Source organism: Canis aureus, chromosome 13, assembly GCF_053574225.1.
Source record: "Canis aureus isolate CA01 chromosome 13, VMU_Caureus_v.1.0, whole genome shotgun sequence".
Classification (NCBI taxonomy): domain Eukaryota; kingdom Metazoa; phylum Chordata; class Mammalia; order Carnivora; family Canidae; genus Canis; species Canis aureus.
The window spans coordinates 55,771,266-55,787,880 of record NC_135623.1 but is presented as its reverse complement, the minus strand read 5'-3'; the positions used below and the strand labels follow the sequence as shown (position 1 = coordinate 55,787,880).

The 16,615-nt window shown below is 39.7% G+C and overlaps 1 protein-coding gene across 9 annotated transcripts in view; it reads left to right on the top strand.

The window, feature by feature from the left end:
* SH3D19 (SH3 domain containing 19) overlaps window positions 1-16,615 on the top strand; it is a 179,480-nt gene that overhangs the window by 116,391 nt on the left and 46,474 nt on the right. For 5 of the 9 annotated variants that reach the window (XM_077846357.1, XM_077846355.1, XM_077846356.1 and 2 more), the window contains 6 exons: window positions 4,694-4,734; window positions 9,200-9,240; window positions 10,570-10,612; window positions 13,406-13,544; window positions 13,743-13,905; window positions 14,622-15,623. In XM_077846357.1, coding sequence (XP_077702483.1) covers window positions 9,225-9,240; window positions 10,570-10,612; window positions 13,406-13,544; window positions 13,743-13,905; window positions 14,622-15,623 — 1,363 coding nt within the window. In that variant the 5' untranslated portion in view covers window positions 4,694-4,734; window positions 9,200-9,224. The remainder of the gene's footprint in view (window positions 1-4,693; window positions 4,735-9,199; window positions 9,241-10,569; window positions 10,613-13,405; window positions 13,545-13,742; window positions 13,906-14,621; window positions 15,624-16,615) is intronic. The other 4 variants (XR_013351001.1, XM_077846351.1, XM_077846352.1 and 1 more) reach the window with 1 other exon arrangement.

The window sequence follows — 16,615 nt, the reverse complement described above, 5'->3', positions numbered from 1 at the left end:
TTTTTTTTTTTTTTTTTTAAATTTTTATTTATTTATGATAGTCACACAGGGAGAGAGAGAGGCAGAGACACAGGCAGAGGGAGAAGCAGGCTCCATGCACCGGGAGCCCGACGTGGGATTCGATCCTGGGTCTCCAGGATCGCACCCTGGGCCAAAGGCAGGCGCCAGACCGCTGCGCCACCCAGGGATCCCTCTCTCTCATTCCTAATCTTCTGTTGCACATGCTGCTTGACACCCCCTATTCAGAACCTCTCCTCCTTCACATTCTTCAGTCTCAGTCAATACACATGCCACATTTTGGAAGCCTTTCCTTAAGACCCCAACATCGAGTGATATACCTTCTTTACATCCATAGCACCTTGTGCCTACACCTACATACTAATAATAGAAAGGCAGTTGCAATATTTGTCTTTCTTACTGACAGCAGAGTCTAGTGCTTTCAGGGCATTCCTAGTGCCTTGTATGCATGTATGTATGTATGTATGGATCGATGTGTAATATTACATATTATATATGTAGTAAGCATTGGTTATATGAGAATGGATGAAACAAAATACCTCTTCCAGCCTGCAAAAATTACACAAATCTGGTTAAACCTTTCTGCTAGGAAATGGAGATGAATCAGTCCAAATATTGAGAGTCTTTGGAGAAAATGGTACAAAGAGATAAACTTTATGCTCACTGGCAGGTTTACCAGCTTGATCAGAGGGCTACGCCTTTAGGTTTCATTAGCTTAACAAAAAGTTAAGCTAATGCTAACTTCACTGACTAGTACTTTAATGATGTGCCCATGGTTTTAATCAAGTGTTTTTACAAAGAATGTATTTTTGACAATATATTCAGTTGCCTCTGTACAGAGAAGGAACTCCCAAACCAGATGTGATTATGACAGGCACTTGTAGGTGTTGTACACCAAATTCGCCAAATCCAGCAATTTCATTTACTGGTTTTGGAAATAGTTTTTCTTCACCAAAGAGAGGAGGCAAGGAAATTATTTAAAACCTGGAAATAACCTGTTGCTTTGAAAGTTGTATAAATATTTTTTAGAATGTTTCATTATGATAAATAAATCATGATTCAAAATAAAAAAGAGAGGTTGGGTTTTCTTAGGTGAGATTAAGAGTAACCATTATGGTTTGCTTTGTTGTTTTTGACAATATCAAAATGTGAGACCTAGCAACATTTATTGTTTTCTCCTGAATCTACAGAGTCTGGATGAGCCTCCAATTTGAAATTTTTTGGATTAGCTTTATGCTTGAGGGTACTTGCCTGTATTTTGAACTTTGTAAAGCATCTAGAAACTTTTACCCATCCACTCAAGCATGAATCGGACTTCTGGACTGTAAATTCATATGTGGTTCTGCCACTTACCAGCTATGTGACTGTAGACAGGATACCTAACCTCTACGCCTTATTTTCCTCATTTGTAAAAAAGATCGTGTGTTTGGCACATATGATAATAAGTGGCTTTCATCATCATCTTCATTGTTGAAACCATATTAGAAATTCATTAGGTTAGGAAACTCTTTTCAGATACAATTTTCTTTCTTAAAAGCACCTTAATAATACTAAGGCTATGTGTAAAAGCAGTAGTAGACAGTGACTCTACTACACAGACTTGAAAAGGGCTTATTGTAAGAGTGGGGAAAAAAAGATAGAAGGGGACTCTGAATAGCTAGGGAGTGCCCCCAGTGTCCTGGAGGAAGAGAAATCATCAGGAATTAGTCCTGACACTATTCTGTCTTGACCTCAGCTTTTGGTACTTTTCAGAATCTGAAAGCTGTCCCATAACCCTCCATTTCCCTCCTGGAATGGTCTTTGTCACGTGTCAGGAGTGGTTTTATCTCTCCCACCAAAAACAAGGGCACCCAATAATAGAGGCAGCAAAACTTGAAGGGCAGAATCTCTGGATCAGCTCTGCCGAGGGCGAGGACTAGGTTAAGTACCTGTATTTTATACATGAGGAAACAAGAAGAGAAGCTAAGTAATTTGCACAAAATCACACTAGCTAGCAAGTGGAGGCACCAGGAGTACAAATGAACGATTGGATTTTAGAACTAGCTCTCTGAACCACCCGACTCTACTGCTTCCTCCTCTGATCAGTGGTCCTGTGGCCATGCCTACTCTCCCACAGTGGCCATCCTTCCTGGAGGTGCCCAGCTAAGACACGAACCTGAGGTCATGCTGATGGAGAATTTCCATGAGGGTTTCTCTTAAGACTGCAGAGTGGAGGGGCAACTGAGTGGCTCAATCCATTAAGTATCTGTCTTGGGCTCAGGTCATGATCCTAGGGTCCTGGGATTGAGCCCTACTTCAGGCTTCCTGCTCAGCAGGGAACCTGCTCCCCCTGCTCACGCTCTGTGTCTCTTTCAAATAATATATGTGCTGCCAAACTGACTACGTGTCTCTCTCAAATAAATAAGTAAAATCTTTGGGGACACCAAAGTGGCTAAGTGGTTGGCTAAGTGGTTGATCGTCTGCCTTCGACTCAGGGCGTCATCCCGGGGTCCTGGGATCGAGTCCTGCATCGGGCTCCGGTGGGAGCCTGCTTCTCCCTCTCTCTAGGTCTCTGCCTCTTCTGTCTCTCATGAATAAATAGATAAAATCTTTTAAAAACATACAGAGCAGAATCTTCACCTATAGCCTTTGTTCTGCATACAGATGGAGAAAAAAAGGGGTCATCTTTTGCATCCATAGCTACATTTGAGATACAGAAATTATATGTACTGCAGAGCCAGGAGACAACACCAGCATCTCCTAAAACTGCTTCCCATGGAGATGTATTTGACCATAGGCCTCCTTTTTTATTTTCCCTACCACAGAACCTGTTAACCTAGAAAGGAGAACTTTAAACTTTAGAGTTTGGAAATTACTGTTTTTGACATAAGATATTGATTTGTTGGTTGGTTGTTTGGCTGGTTGGTTTATAGAGCTAGCCTAAACATGATGATGCTGTAAAGCTTGAGAATTGTAGAACTTGGGCTGACCTCAGTCAAAATTCTATTTTGTGGGCAACCCGGGTGGCTCAGCGGTTTGGTGCCTGCCTTCAGCCCAGGGTGTGATCCTGGAAACCCAGGATAGAGTCCCACATCGGGCTCCCTGCGTGGAGCCTGCTTCTCCCTCTGCCTGTGTCTGCGCCTCTCTCTCTCTCCCTCTCTCTGTGTGTCTCTCTCATGAATAAATAAAATATTTTTTTTTTTTAAATTCTATTTTGTGCCGAGGTCTCTACCACCCTCCTACCCTCCTCAACTTTCTATTGAGGTGTAACCTAGATGTACAAAGTATGCAGCTCAATGAATTATCACATCTACTCAACACCCAGAAGACTCCCCCTGCCACACACACACACACACACACACGCGCACGCGCGTTTCCTAGAGCTGCCATAACAAAGTGCCACAAACTAGGTGGCTTGAAACAACAGAAATTTATTGTCTCGCAGTTCTGGAGGCTAGAAGTCTGAAAGCAAGGTGTCATCAGGGCCACACTCCTCTGAAATCCATAGAGGAATCCTTCCTGGCCTCTTGCTAGCTTCTAGTGGTTTGTAGGCAATCTTTGGCATTACTTGGCTTGCAGCTGTATCACTTCAGTCTCTGCCTCGTGGTCACATGGTACCTTTCTTCTCTGTGTCTGTCTTCACATGGTTTTTCTTCTAAGGACACCAGTCAGCTTGCCTTAGGGGACCACCCTACTCCAGTAGGACTTCATTTTAAGTAATTATATCTGTAATCACCCTATTTCCAAAAAAGGGTCACATTCTGAGGTACTGAGCTTAGGATTTCAATGTATCTTTTTTGGAAGGGGGACAGTTCAACCCAGACAATCCCGTGTTCCTCCTCAGTCAGTACAATATCCTCCCTCCCAAAGGTTACAGCAACATAAATTTAATAAGGAAAAAATAAGTATAAATTTTAAGAGCATTCAGAAAAAAATGAAGAGTTTTATAAATAAGAAGACTTTTTTTCCTAAATCATATCATTAAAAAAGTTTTAGGTTTGCATGTTTTTCTAAATGAATCCAAAAACAATTAGTCCAACTGGTTTGAATAAAGAAAACGAACAAACAGCCTTACAAACTAGTGGTTATAAACCTTTGCAGCTAGATGGTTTGACCAGTGAGTGAACAGAGGCTCAGAAGCATTTCTGTGACTTGTCCAAGGTCACACAGTCAGGAAAACCCAGTACCAATCAGCTATTGAACAAAACTCAAAGCAACCAGAGGACTTTTATTTTTAGGTGGTGGTGTTTTAAGTTCTAATCTTGGGAAGAAATGCTGTTAGTCCTTAGGTCAAATTAACTAAGAAAACAGGAATTCCCATGTTGAACACAAAAGAGACATAGGGACATCAGAATTCTTTTGATTACCATGCAGTTGCTGCTGGATTTCAAGCACCATCTGAAACATCACTGGAAGACTCTGTGTGTAGGTAACTATGAAAGCAATTTTAAGGCAGATTTTTGTTTAACTGCAAATGTACTTCACCAGCCTTCTCATTTCCCATAAAACATTTTATATCAAAGGCAATTTAAAAACTTTTTAAATTTATGTTTAGTAAAGAGGATAAACCAGTAACTAATATTTCAAACTTGCTGCTTGGTGCCATATTGAGTCCCAGAAATGACCTGGCATTTTGAAAGATTCTTCTTCAAAAGGATAATGAATACAATAATGTTTTCTTTCTTTCTTTTTCTAGCCAAGGACCCTTGTCATCCATTAGAGCGGTAATCAAGAGATGTAAGTTTGTTTTTTCCTGCTCTGTGATATTTTAAATGATGGTTTAGATTTCCAGCAAATGATTGTGTTTGATGAATCTTACAAATAATCCAACAAAAGTACCTTCTTTTTTCTCCTAAGGAATAATAAACCATTTCAGACAAGCAGCTAGTTTTTCAACTTTCTTTTCAATTTTCATTTATTGATAAGCTCATTCCTAAGAATAATATTTTTCTCTTACAGAACTAAATTATTTTTAAAAATGTGGATTATCTGGTCAATTTTTATGATTCAATATAAATTTATATAACCATCTTCTATAGGTAGAGACATCTGATGGGTATAAAAAAAACACACCCTACTGTCTTTGATTCATTTTCCTCCACAGTATTTTTATTTAACTGTATAAATGCCTGTGGAGATTGGCTCACTTCCACATACAAGTGCCTTAATAGAATTCTCTACAAAATGGTGCATAGTTTCAACCTCGCCTCTTGGTTAAAATTTGTTCTAGGTGCAGAATTTTAACTTCTTTTTTTTTTTTTAACAAAAGCCTCTGCAAAATTCCCTTTAGTTTTAGACAAACTAAATAGCACATGGATTACCTCCTGTTTTAAACTACGATAAGGAGGGGATTTTTTTTTTTAACCAGCAAAGATGGATTTGTTCAAGAATAGCAGAGAATTGCTGTCTAAGACAAGCCACAGCAAAACCATAGGCAAGTCTGCAGAACAAAAGAGAGGAAAGCATTCTTTTAGAAAACTGGGCATTGGGAAGGCTGTTATAAACAAAAAGCCCACTGGAGTAAACTGGGGAGTTCAAAATATAGTGGCTTCTCACTGGCTGGGTTGTAATGGTCTCTCACTGGCTGAGATTTTGCTGGGGGAGAAGGAAAGCCCATCTTCCTCCTCATGGGATAGTAACACAGTACCTGCTGAAGTCCATCCCTTCCTGTTGGATTTACAATTGGCTACAAGTGGTAGTGTGAGAGCTCTCCCTGCCAGCCTCTCAGCTCCATTCAAAATGAAGTTTTAGGGTTTTGTTTTGTTTTTTAAATGAAGTTTTGAAAAGGAAGAGATTGTAGATGTTCTTTGTAGTATTTGAGCCGAGGTCAACACCCTGAGGACAAGGTATCCTATTTTTAGAAACATAATTCGTAATATTAGAATAAATTTAGGGTATCTACAGGTTGTGAAGAACATGCATTTGGGCCATTGCAGTGAAGATTTTGTAAGGTGGCAATACAGAAGGATATTCCACATTTCCCACATTTTATTTCTGTTGGTCATGGATTATAAAGCTGTGGGATTTCCACAGTGTGTGTTGAAGAAAATTCAGACATGAAAATGGAAAATTCATGCCTTAGAACCCTTTGAAGTAGGGGTGGTATGTGAGAAGATGGGGGGACACAGAGAAAATTTAAAAAGAAGATTAGGATCTGGAATTTAGGCAAGAATCTTTTGCTGGAAATATAATTTGGGGTAGTCAAGGTTATAGGCAAAAATAGGAGTAGCTAAACATTTATAGAGAAAACGTAAAGCCAGAGAAGATGACAAAGGACAGAATCTTGGGAATTACTGATGTCTGAGGCTAAGCTCTGCCTTTAAGGTGCTGTAGGGCAAAAGATAAATGACCCCCAAAACACCTCTGCCCTGCTAAGGAGAAGAGACTGAGTCCTGTCGGCTGCCTTCTTGGATTTTAGGACCTCTTTGTGGGGGATTGTAATTTGTACCTGATTTCCCACAGATCCTCTAGGATGGAACTTGTTTACTTTACCGTGCCATCTACTCAAGGCTTTAAGGAGAAGGCAGCTAAGGTGGAGTGAACAAAAAAGAAAGGCTGAAAAATAATGATCAGAAAACTAGAAAAACCAGGAGACAGCTGTGTGTTAGAGGTTAAGGGAGGGGAGGTTTTTTCTAAAAGAATAAGTGAACCACAAATAGCTCTAAATACTGCAGCAAGGACAATCCAAAGATGGCTGAGAATAGGTTATTGTACGTGGCCTTCAGGAGGCCAGTGCTGACCTCTGAGAGAGCAGTTGCAGTAGAACATTGACTCTGGAAGCCACATGTCAATTTGAGACATGAATGGAATTTGTGGAAGTTGGGACAGCTGGGTTGGCTACTCTTTTATGACATTTGATGATAAACAGAAGAAGGAAGGGCTGAGGAGTATCAAGCAGAGAGGAGATTTGACGTACTCTTAGACTGTTCAGGTTGAGGAAGCTTGGAGACGTTTGTAGACAGCAGGGAAGGAATGTGTATAGGGGGATCAGACTGGCACATAAAAAGAGGAAATTGCTGAAATAGGGCCCTAGCTGAGAGGAAGGAGATGAAACAAAGGGAAAACTTGCTTTGACGTATCTTTTTCAAAAAAACAAAAACTAAGTTGTCTTTTAATTCTTAAATATCAGTTACTTTGTGTACACTCAAAGAAATATTTGTTAGTTGTTTTATTCCTGTACATTTAGGCAAGAAGGCCAAAGATCTCATGTGATGCTGTGTAAATACAGAATGAAGAATAATTGTGTTATCCCCTTCTGTTTTACACTTTTTGTCCATTCTGTTAAAAAAAAAAGTTGTAAACAATTTTTCACCTACCCAACCCAGTGAAATGTTTGTTTTACTATCCCATACTTAGTCATCTTTCTTCAGGAAGGAGAAAGACTTCATCACATTTTAAAAGCAATATTCCTTTACTGGTTGCATTTTAAATTCTTCCATAATGATACTGGTTCCAATCAAGCCTTGAGGTCCTTCTTTTTGCAGTCATTCTCGTGAGCCCCAACTATTACGGGTAAAGATCTTGAAGGTATTATAATGGGATTATATCTGGAATTTCATGCTTTTCGTTTCATTAACTTTTCAAGAGAAAATTATTCTCTGAAATTCAGGGTCAGCTAATACTCATTGTCTCCTATTGTGAGTCAGCAACTGTTCACACACATTATAAAACAGTGCTCTCTGCCTGGTAGATGTTAACCCCATTTTACAGATGGTAGGGTCACTGAATCTCAGATTAAATGGCTTCACGAGGTAGATGTAGGATGTGACTCTAGACTGCCTGACTACAAGGTCATTGAGCGTTCAACTCCATGGATGTTCTTGTTATGTCAAACATGTCTAACTCATACCCAGTCTCAAGCAGATGTTAGTGAGTTATTTTTATTATTATGATTTTCATTGGCAAGGTGATACTCTAGCAAAGATGCGGATAATACAGTAATCCTTCTGTATGTTTATTTCTTGTGATCATCATTTAATCAATAATTTTGAGTTATTTAGAATCAGGATTAACATCCAGCTCTCTGTGTCCCAGCCTCTTCATCTATAATGTTGGAGTAAGATGATCACTGAGGGTCCTTCGGTGCTTATGATCCTGTTGGAATTTAAGAGGATTCTTTATTAGTGCTAATATTGCAAATCCAGATCTCAGTCTCTTATGAACAGCTGAGTATGAATTTATTTTGTACTTAGAATTTAACCACATGAACTAGAAAAGTTTGAGGATAATTCTGTGGAATGATAGGATAACTTTAATTGTGGCCTTAGTCCAAAATGCACAAAGGACTAGCTAGCAATTTGTGGCAGGGGTTAAAAGGAACATGTTGGTCTGTATGAGCATCAGTGGCAAATTTGATTGTCATGGCAACACCCACACTGAATCTGTTCTGGGAAAGTAAGAATGAGAGTAATAGATAGTTGAGAAATTAGCAGGAAGAGTATGAGATGCTGTATGAAAATCTAAGGTGTTTCTAGCTACTAAACTTGCTTAATACTCCCAGAAAGAGCCAGTTATTCTATAAGGATCAAGAAAGAAAAGAGATTTCATAGATGAGAGAATGTGAGGGGAAAAAACCTCAAAGCAGGAGACAGGAAAGCAGTGATTCTCAAAGGACATGGAGGAGATCCACAAGTAAGGTTGGGAGACCCTCTCTCCCTCATTCTGCTACTTCCAAAGCAGGAGTACCCCTCTGCTAACCAGGACACTCTTGTTACTAACCGCCTCTGGTGTTAAGGGGCAGAATCAAGTGTGAAAGCCAGTGATTTAAGAGAATGTAAATTGACTACCAGATTACCTTTTTTTTTTTTCTTTTTTTTTTTTTTTTCAGATTACCTTTTAAGTCCTGTATTCATACTTTAAAATTAATCCCTATTAAGTAGCGAATTGATTTTGCAAAATGGTTTTTAGGTTTGGGGGGTAGTTTGCAATGTTGCCAGAAACTATAGGTAGATTTGTTTTTACTGGGGTTATGTGGGTGAATGTCCGGGTCTGTACAGATGTATCTTTGCCGCAACCTATTTCTTTACTCTCTGAAACTGTGGTGCATCAACTTTCCTTTTCTGTCAAAGTGTGCAGATTGGGTGAAAACAGTGGCATTGCAGAACAGTCTTGTTCCTGAATTCCTTTTAAAGCATAGGCAACTGGTTCACTCTTTTTTTTCCCTCCCTTTCTTCTTCTATAACCCCTTCTTTTTTTCCCTTAGCACTCATGAATAGTGCACAGCAAAAATGCCCCGTGGAAGAGGTATGTTTGTGACAATAACATGATATCTTTTAATAGTGTTTGTGTCTGCTGATTCTGGCTTTCGTGATGGTGGTGATGTGATTGTAGCACACTTGGTGAGCCTCTCTTTGATATAATGAAACCATTCTTACGAATCAGATGCACCGCTCAGAGCTTGAGCCTCTCAGTCTTCTTTTATTCCAGTACACAAAATGCACCTCAGCTTGGTTTAGCTCATGATAAAAATGTTACAAATCAGCAAATAGTATGAATATAAGACTCGTGATACAGTTATGCCAGCCTAGCACAGGTTCAACTGTCACAGCTCCAACTCCAGCCTAGATGCCATTGCCACCTCCCACCTCCACCCCTGCATCCCAGCTTGTTTAGAGAGAATCAGAAGTTAATAAGAGGAAGAAAGAAAAGATTCATACTGTCAGCCTTTACAAGTCAGAAGAACTGAAAGAGTACTAAAAAGATCTGAAGGCGACTGGTAGAAGTAGTTTATATCTGAAATAAATTCCTCTTTGTATGTGTTTCTTTACAGTATAGTACTTGAATATTTTCTTAAAATTATTGTTAGAATATGCTTCTTAAAAACAGGAATAATATTCTCCATTACACATATATATAATATGTGACACCACATGTGACATTTTCCAGATCTTATAATTAAGATTTGATTTAATTTAAAAATAAATTTGGAAAAAGTTTGAACTATCTAGCCTTTTGAGTTTGAGGCTTGAAGGAAGAGTCAGCACTGCAAATACAGTAATATGTGCTATAAACATGTTTATAAAAGTGTCGTGAACAGTTTTGGCATTTGTCGTTATCTTTGAACTTAATAAAACAACTTAAAGGTTGTAAAATTCCAGACAAAAAAAATAGCAAATAGATAAAAATGTGACCCCTCTCACTTTCTTTACAATAGAGTTGTAAACAAACATGGCAAAAGCAGTCATATGGATTAAAATAGATACTTAAAATTTTTTCTGCCCGTTGCAATTTTGTGTCTTTGTCGTAATGCTCTTACCAGGCAATTTGTATTTAATAGCTATCTTCTTTTCTCTTTTCATTCTTCAAATTATTTTCAGAACCATGGAATGTGCTTTGGGGAATTTTTGAAGTCTATTTTTTCTTGTGCAATTCAAATATATAACTAAAATTAATTTTATGCCATATAAAAAGATCGTTTTGATTTGCTTTTCTACTTATGGATGTTAAAATGCATACAACCTCTATGATTTCAAGTATAAGCTAACTTTTTCCAATAACATACCCTATAAAAAATTTAAATCTTTATTGAATGTACTGATTTTGTACTATACCAGTTTATTCTTTCTTCTTTAGCTTCTCGGACTTCTTTTCAGAGTGAGCTTCATCGAGAAAGGAGGTATGGTAATAACAGAGGTCATATATTCTGCTAATAATGAAGTCAAAGTATGTTATCAGTTAGCAAGTTAAATATTTCTCTTGCATAAGCAATGTATTACATAAGCAGTGTTCAGTACATTTCCTGGATTAATCTATATGTTTGAATGATGAAAATTTTGGTGGGAGGGGGATCCCTGGGTGGCTCAGCGGTTTGGTGCCTGCCTTTGGCCCGGGGCGCAATCCTGGAGACCCGGGATCGAGTCCCGCGTGGGGCTCCCGGCATGGAGCCTGCTTCTCCCTCCTCCAGTGTCTCTGCCTCTCTCTCTCTCTCTCTCTCTCTCTGTCTATCATAAATAAATAAATCTTAAAAAAAAAAAGAAAGAAAATTTTGGTGGGAGAAGAAGCAGTAGTACAAGCCTCAGAAATGTTCCTATGGCAATAATTATTTACTGAAGTTAATTTTAAAAATGTTTATTAAGCAACTGCTATATACTAAACACGGTTATGACTGCTTCAAAGAATTGCTCAAAGAAATGTTTTTTACCTTTTAGCTACTTGGTAAATGTTGCATAAATAAATGGATGACACGATAGAAAATTGAATGGAAGAATAAGAGGAAAAGAGGTTGGATGGATAGCTGAGTGGGTAAACGGCTTAATGTCTGGTTGGAGAGGAGTGGGGGGAGAGTCACTGGATAGGTAGAAGGAAGGACCAGTAGACAGACAGATGGAAGACTGGATGGAAACATGGATAGGTGGATAAATAGTTGGATGGATTTTTAGAAGTCAAGGTCCCTGATTTCAAATTTCTTACAGGATAGCATAGAATAGTGAAGAATGAGGATTTTAGAATCATACATAACCGAGTTCAAATTTTGACTTCACTACATCCTCACTATATGGCCTTGAGCAAGCTGTTTAACCTTTTCTTAGCTTCTGTATCCCCATCTTTTTTTAATTTAATTTAATTTAATTTAATTTAATTTAATTTAATTTAATTTAATTTAATTTAATTTAATTATTTGACACAGAGAAAGAGAGCACAAGCAGGCGTGGCAGGCAAAGAGAGAGACAGGGAGAAGCAGACTCCTTGCAGAGCAAGGAGCCCCATGGGGGACTCCTCCCAGCACCCTGGGATCATGACCTGAGCCGAAGGCAGATGCTTAACTTTATTATTATTTTTTTAATTTTATTTATTTATGATAGTCACATAGAGAGAGAGAGAGAGAGAGAGAGAGAGAGGGGCAGAGACACAGGCAGAGGGAAAAGCAGGCTCCATGCACCAGGAGCCTGATGTGGGATTCGATCCCGGGTCTCCAGGATCGCGCCCTGGGCCAAAGGCAGGCGCCAAACCGCTGCGCCACCCAGGGATCCCAGATGCTTAACTTTAAAAGCCGAAGGCAGATGCTTAACTTTTTAAAAGATGCTTATCTTTAAAATGTTGCTAATCAGGGGCACCTGGCTAGCTCAGTAAGTACAATACATGATTCTTAATCTCGGGGTTGTAAATTTGAGCCCCATGTTATATACAAAGATTACTTAAAAATAAAATCTTAGGGATCCCTGGGTGGCGCAGCGGTTTGGCGCCTGCCTTTGGCCCAGGGCGCGATCCTGGAGACCTGGGATCGAATCCCACATCAGGCTCCTGGTGCATGGAGCCTGCTTCTCCCTCTGCCTGTGTCTCTGCCTTTCTCTCTCTCTCACTGCGTGCCTATCATAAATAAATAAATAAATAAATAAATAAATAAATAAATAAATAAATAAATAAATAAATAAAAATCTTAAAAAAAAATGTTGCTGGTCATACATATCTCAAGGCTGTCATAAGAATTACTGCATGCATAGTGCTTAATATTTATTAGCTGGTAACCCTTATTATTTAGTTAGACAAAAGCTATAAGCAGAGGGTTTTAGGTAATGCAATTCAAATGTAATCAGTAAGCAGGTTCTACTGTTTCATGAGCTAGCTAGCACAAGAATGCATGAATATGCCCAGTTTTGATAACATCAGTGCTTTTTTATTTTTATTTCTACAGAGTTCTAGAGAAAAGCAGGGCGGGTATCATCATCCCTATTTGTTAGATGAGAAAACTGAGGCTCAGAGAGGTTGATTATTTCCTCAGGGTCACACAGTTGGCATTTGTTAGGAAATGAGGTTGAATATAAAATTTGAACATGAGAATGTAGAATCAGATTAAGAAAATGATGAAAGGATCTGTGCCTGAATCCCTGTGCCTCCGCAATATTAAAGTTTAATTATCAGATTCATATATCAAACTGACCAGGAGCACAGACACACCTATCAAGGGCTAGAAGTGAATATGCAAACTCTATTTAGAGATAATCATCTAGAGATGACTTTGAATTGGCGCAGAGGTTGGATGAGAAGGAAAAGGATATTCTTTTTATATGGTATCATGTCAGAGTATATTATTTATAATGGCAGGAAAATAAGCAATTCTACGTGTCCAGTATACTTTCTACCTTACCATGTATTATTTATGTTCGTGGTATAGGCTGGATAGCAGAACTCTGGAATGAAGAGATTATGTGGGCCTACCTTAGTCCTTATCAACCAAGGCAGAGCTAAGTGTGCTCAGGGTACATCTTTAACTTTGAGCCCCAGAGTCCTAGAAGGATGACTGTCATTTGCTCCCTTGAAAGTCCAGGCCAGACAGACCATCTCTAGGACTATGGTTGTTCTAATGTAACTTTTTGGGGGCAGTGGTTGTTTTCACCAGTCTTTGAGTATTTGCAGATAGGCAGTAGCTTGTTACCAGCCTGCAAACTCTCACTGAGATCTTGTCTGCTAGGCGCCCAGAGATCACCATTGTGGCAGCTGAGCCCCTGAGGCCGGCCTCGTGGTTTCCAGGAGCCCCACCCCCGGGCCTGGGGTATCCCCCATCTTCTGCAGCAGGCCCGTGGAGGCCCAGTGAGCTGGTTCCTGCTGAGGTAAATAATATCACATTATCTGTTTGCATTTTATTTTATTTTATTTTATTTTATTTTATTTTAATTTTATTTTATTTTATTTTATTTTATTTTTGCATTTTATTTTTTAAAAGTAAGCTCAAAGATGAGAAGAATAAGACTGTTAACCCTTTGTCTCTTGTCCACAAGTGTCTAAACTCTTCATTCTTTGTCTTGCAGCTCCCACCATCTTATGAACAAGTCATAAAAGAAATCAACCAAGTTCAAGTTAATACTACGAATAATAATAATGCTGCTGCCCTTCCAAGGCACACAATTACTTCTGCAACTCAGACTGACTTTTCAGAAGAAATAGACAACCACCTGCCTCAAAGTGGTGCAAGTAATCCATCTTCCCTAATTCTGACCTAGTCCTAGGGAAGTAATCAGGAGGCTTCCAGCCTTTAAAATAATTTGCAACTTGTGCATAATTCATTGAGCTCTGCCTCCCAGTCAGTATGATCACTGTGTGCTTCCTTTATTTTGGCTTGGTGTGATTATTACAATAGATCATTCTCATGAGCTGCAGCCCCAATCTCTGGGGCTCACCCCAGTTCATATCATAAAAACATCATCCTTTTAACTCATGGTTGTATTACTGCGGATCCCCTTTATTCCCATTGAGAAGGATTTTATATTTAGCAACCTAAACTTGATAAGGTGTAAATAGGTGGTTGTCCTATGAGGCTTTAGAAAGCATTGTATTCAAATAACAGAGATGAGAGTAAGTTACTTTGGAAAAGTAAAGCAAACAGTGTTGGAATTCTGATAAGAAGGAAAGGATTCATGTGATAAGTCTACTGGGAATCGAGAATTTAATGGTGTTTTAAAATATTATGTAATGAATATTTCTCTCATGAATAAGTATAACTTGGAGAACACTCCTGAGAAGCTGAGTGTAAACATTTCCCCCATTGATTTTGGAGTTACTTTTTACTAATTAAAGAAACCAAAATCTCTTGATATTCTGCATGTATATTTAAATAGTCTGTGTATCTCTATTTTTTTCTTTTAAATTATAATATTGCAACTTCTTTCTGTGGGTTTTGGTCTTGTCAGCACTACAGGCACCTCTCAAGCCTCTCCAGCCTTTCCCGGAAGTCTCAGCCAGTGATCTTCCAACAAATGTGGCGCCTTTAATAGTCTTTGATAATTCTGAAGAACAGAATTGCCCAGAGAACTCCAGTGCTACAAGATGTCCGGTGCCAAGACCAAGATCAAAAGCCAACCTCAGACCAATAGCCAGAGATAGTCACCTTAGGGAGCAAAATCACCACAAAACCAGCCCTGCGGCTACAGAAAAGGAATCCTCTCTGAGCCAGCCCCAGTCTCTGTTGGACAGTACCAACAACTTGGATAGTCAGGCAGTGATGAACATTATGAACACAGAACGAAGCCAAAATACTGTCGTTTCAAGAATTAAAGCATTTGAGGGTCAGACAAATAAAGAAACCTCGGGACTCCCCGCAAAACCAGAAATTGCACCCCGCACACTCCCCCCAAGGCCTGCTGCTCCCTCAGGGAAACCTTCAGTGGCCCCCAAGCCAGCTGCCAACAGAGCTTCTGGAGAATGGGACTCCTGGGCTGAAAACAGACTCAAGGTGGCCTCTAGGGAAGGACTCACTCCACACTCTCCACCGCAAGAAGTAGGGAGCATCCCAGTAACCAAACCTGTATTGCCAAAGAAACCAAATGCTGGCCTTATACGAAGTGTTAATCATGAAATTCTGGGAGGAGGGCCCATGGCTGAGAGCCCTGACGGTGGGAAGAAAGTCCCAACTCCTGCTCCCCGGCCTTTGTTGCCGAAGAAATCAGTTTCCTTGGAAAACCCCAACCCTACAACTTTGCTGAAACCAGTCACCGTTCCTCCCCGACTCTCAGTGGCATCACAGGCCAAAGCATTCAGGTCACTGGGAGAAGGGCCCCCAGGCAACTCCCCAGCTCCAGCTGTGCAAAGCAAGCCTCCAGGGGACATTGACCTCATCAGTTTTGATGATGATGTTTTACCCACCCCAGCTGGGAACCTGGTTGAAGAATCTGTTGGTTCAGAGATGGTTCTGGGTGAGTAAAAATGAGAAGTGGGGTGGGAATGTAAACTTATCACAGGGTATCTTGAATGGCACTTGCTGTTTTAGTTTCTAGGACACAATTTATAGTGGGATGGGTGTGTGCATGTGCGTGCACGCACGTGTGCACATGCCTGTGTGTACAGAGACAGAAGCACAAAGAGATTAAGAAACATGGAGCTGGGTAGGAGATGGACATAGAGAAGGACAGGGAAGTATGGAATGGGGGAGATGGAGACAGAGAAAGAGGGAGACATGTTGATGACTACCGCATAAGCCAAGAATAAGCAGACTGGGCCTGGCAACTAAACTTGCTATGAAGTTGGATTCTTTACTCCAGCAGGTGGCGAGTCGAGCATCAGTGAGATTCAGGGGAAATTTCTCATAGATGGGAAGTCATGTGGTGGCTGCAGAAGGGCTCCTCAGATTAAACCAGCCCCACTGGGAGTGCCAGGAGAGGGGCCAGCCCTAGAGAGAACTCTGGCAAGAGCAAAGCCAGGAATGAAGACTCAGCCATATGTAGCCAAATTTTTTTCACTAATCTTCACAGAACATCTTCCCTTGGGGATGCAAAGTTTTATAAATAAAATACAACAGCTGTACACTTCCTGCCAAGATCAGGACAATTAAATTTCTCAAGAGGAAATCCAGAGAGTATGTTTTCTTTCCTCACACTGCTCTGATGGAGGGTACGATGGTAGAGCTTATCTTTGATTTGTCAAAATAAGCTGCTTTACTTGTCATTGATGATTCCTTTTACTGCTGTTTACTTATTTGGGTAGCATTTGTGAACATATAAGCTTAATAGTATTTTCAAAAGGTTAGGTGTCCTCTTATAAATGCTTAACATGCATCAAAATGATATAAGCTCTGTGATTGGAAACCAAATTCTGCACAGCACAAGTGTATTTTAAATGATAACAAACATTATTAAATGTCCCACACACAACATTTAAGTGGCTAGAGCATGCCTCTTGTCTATAAGGG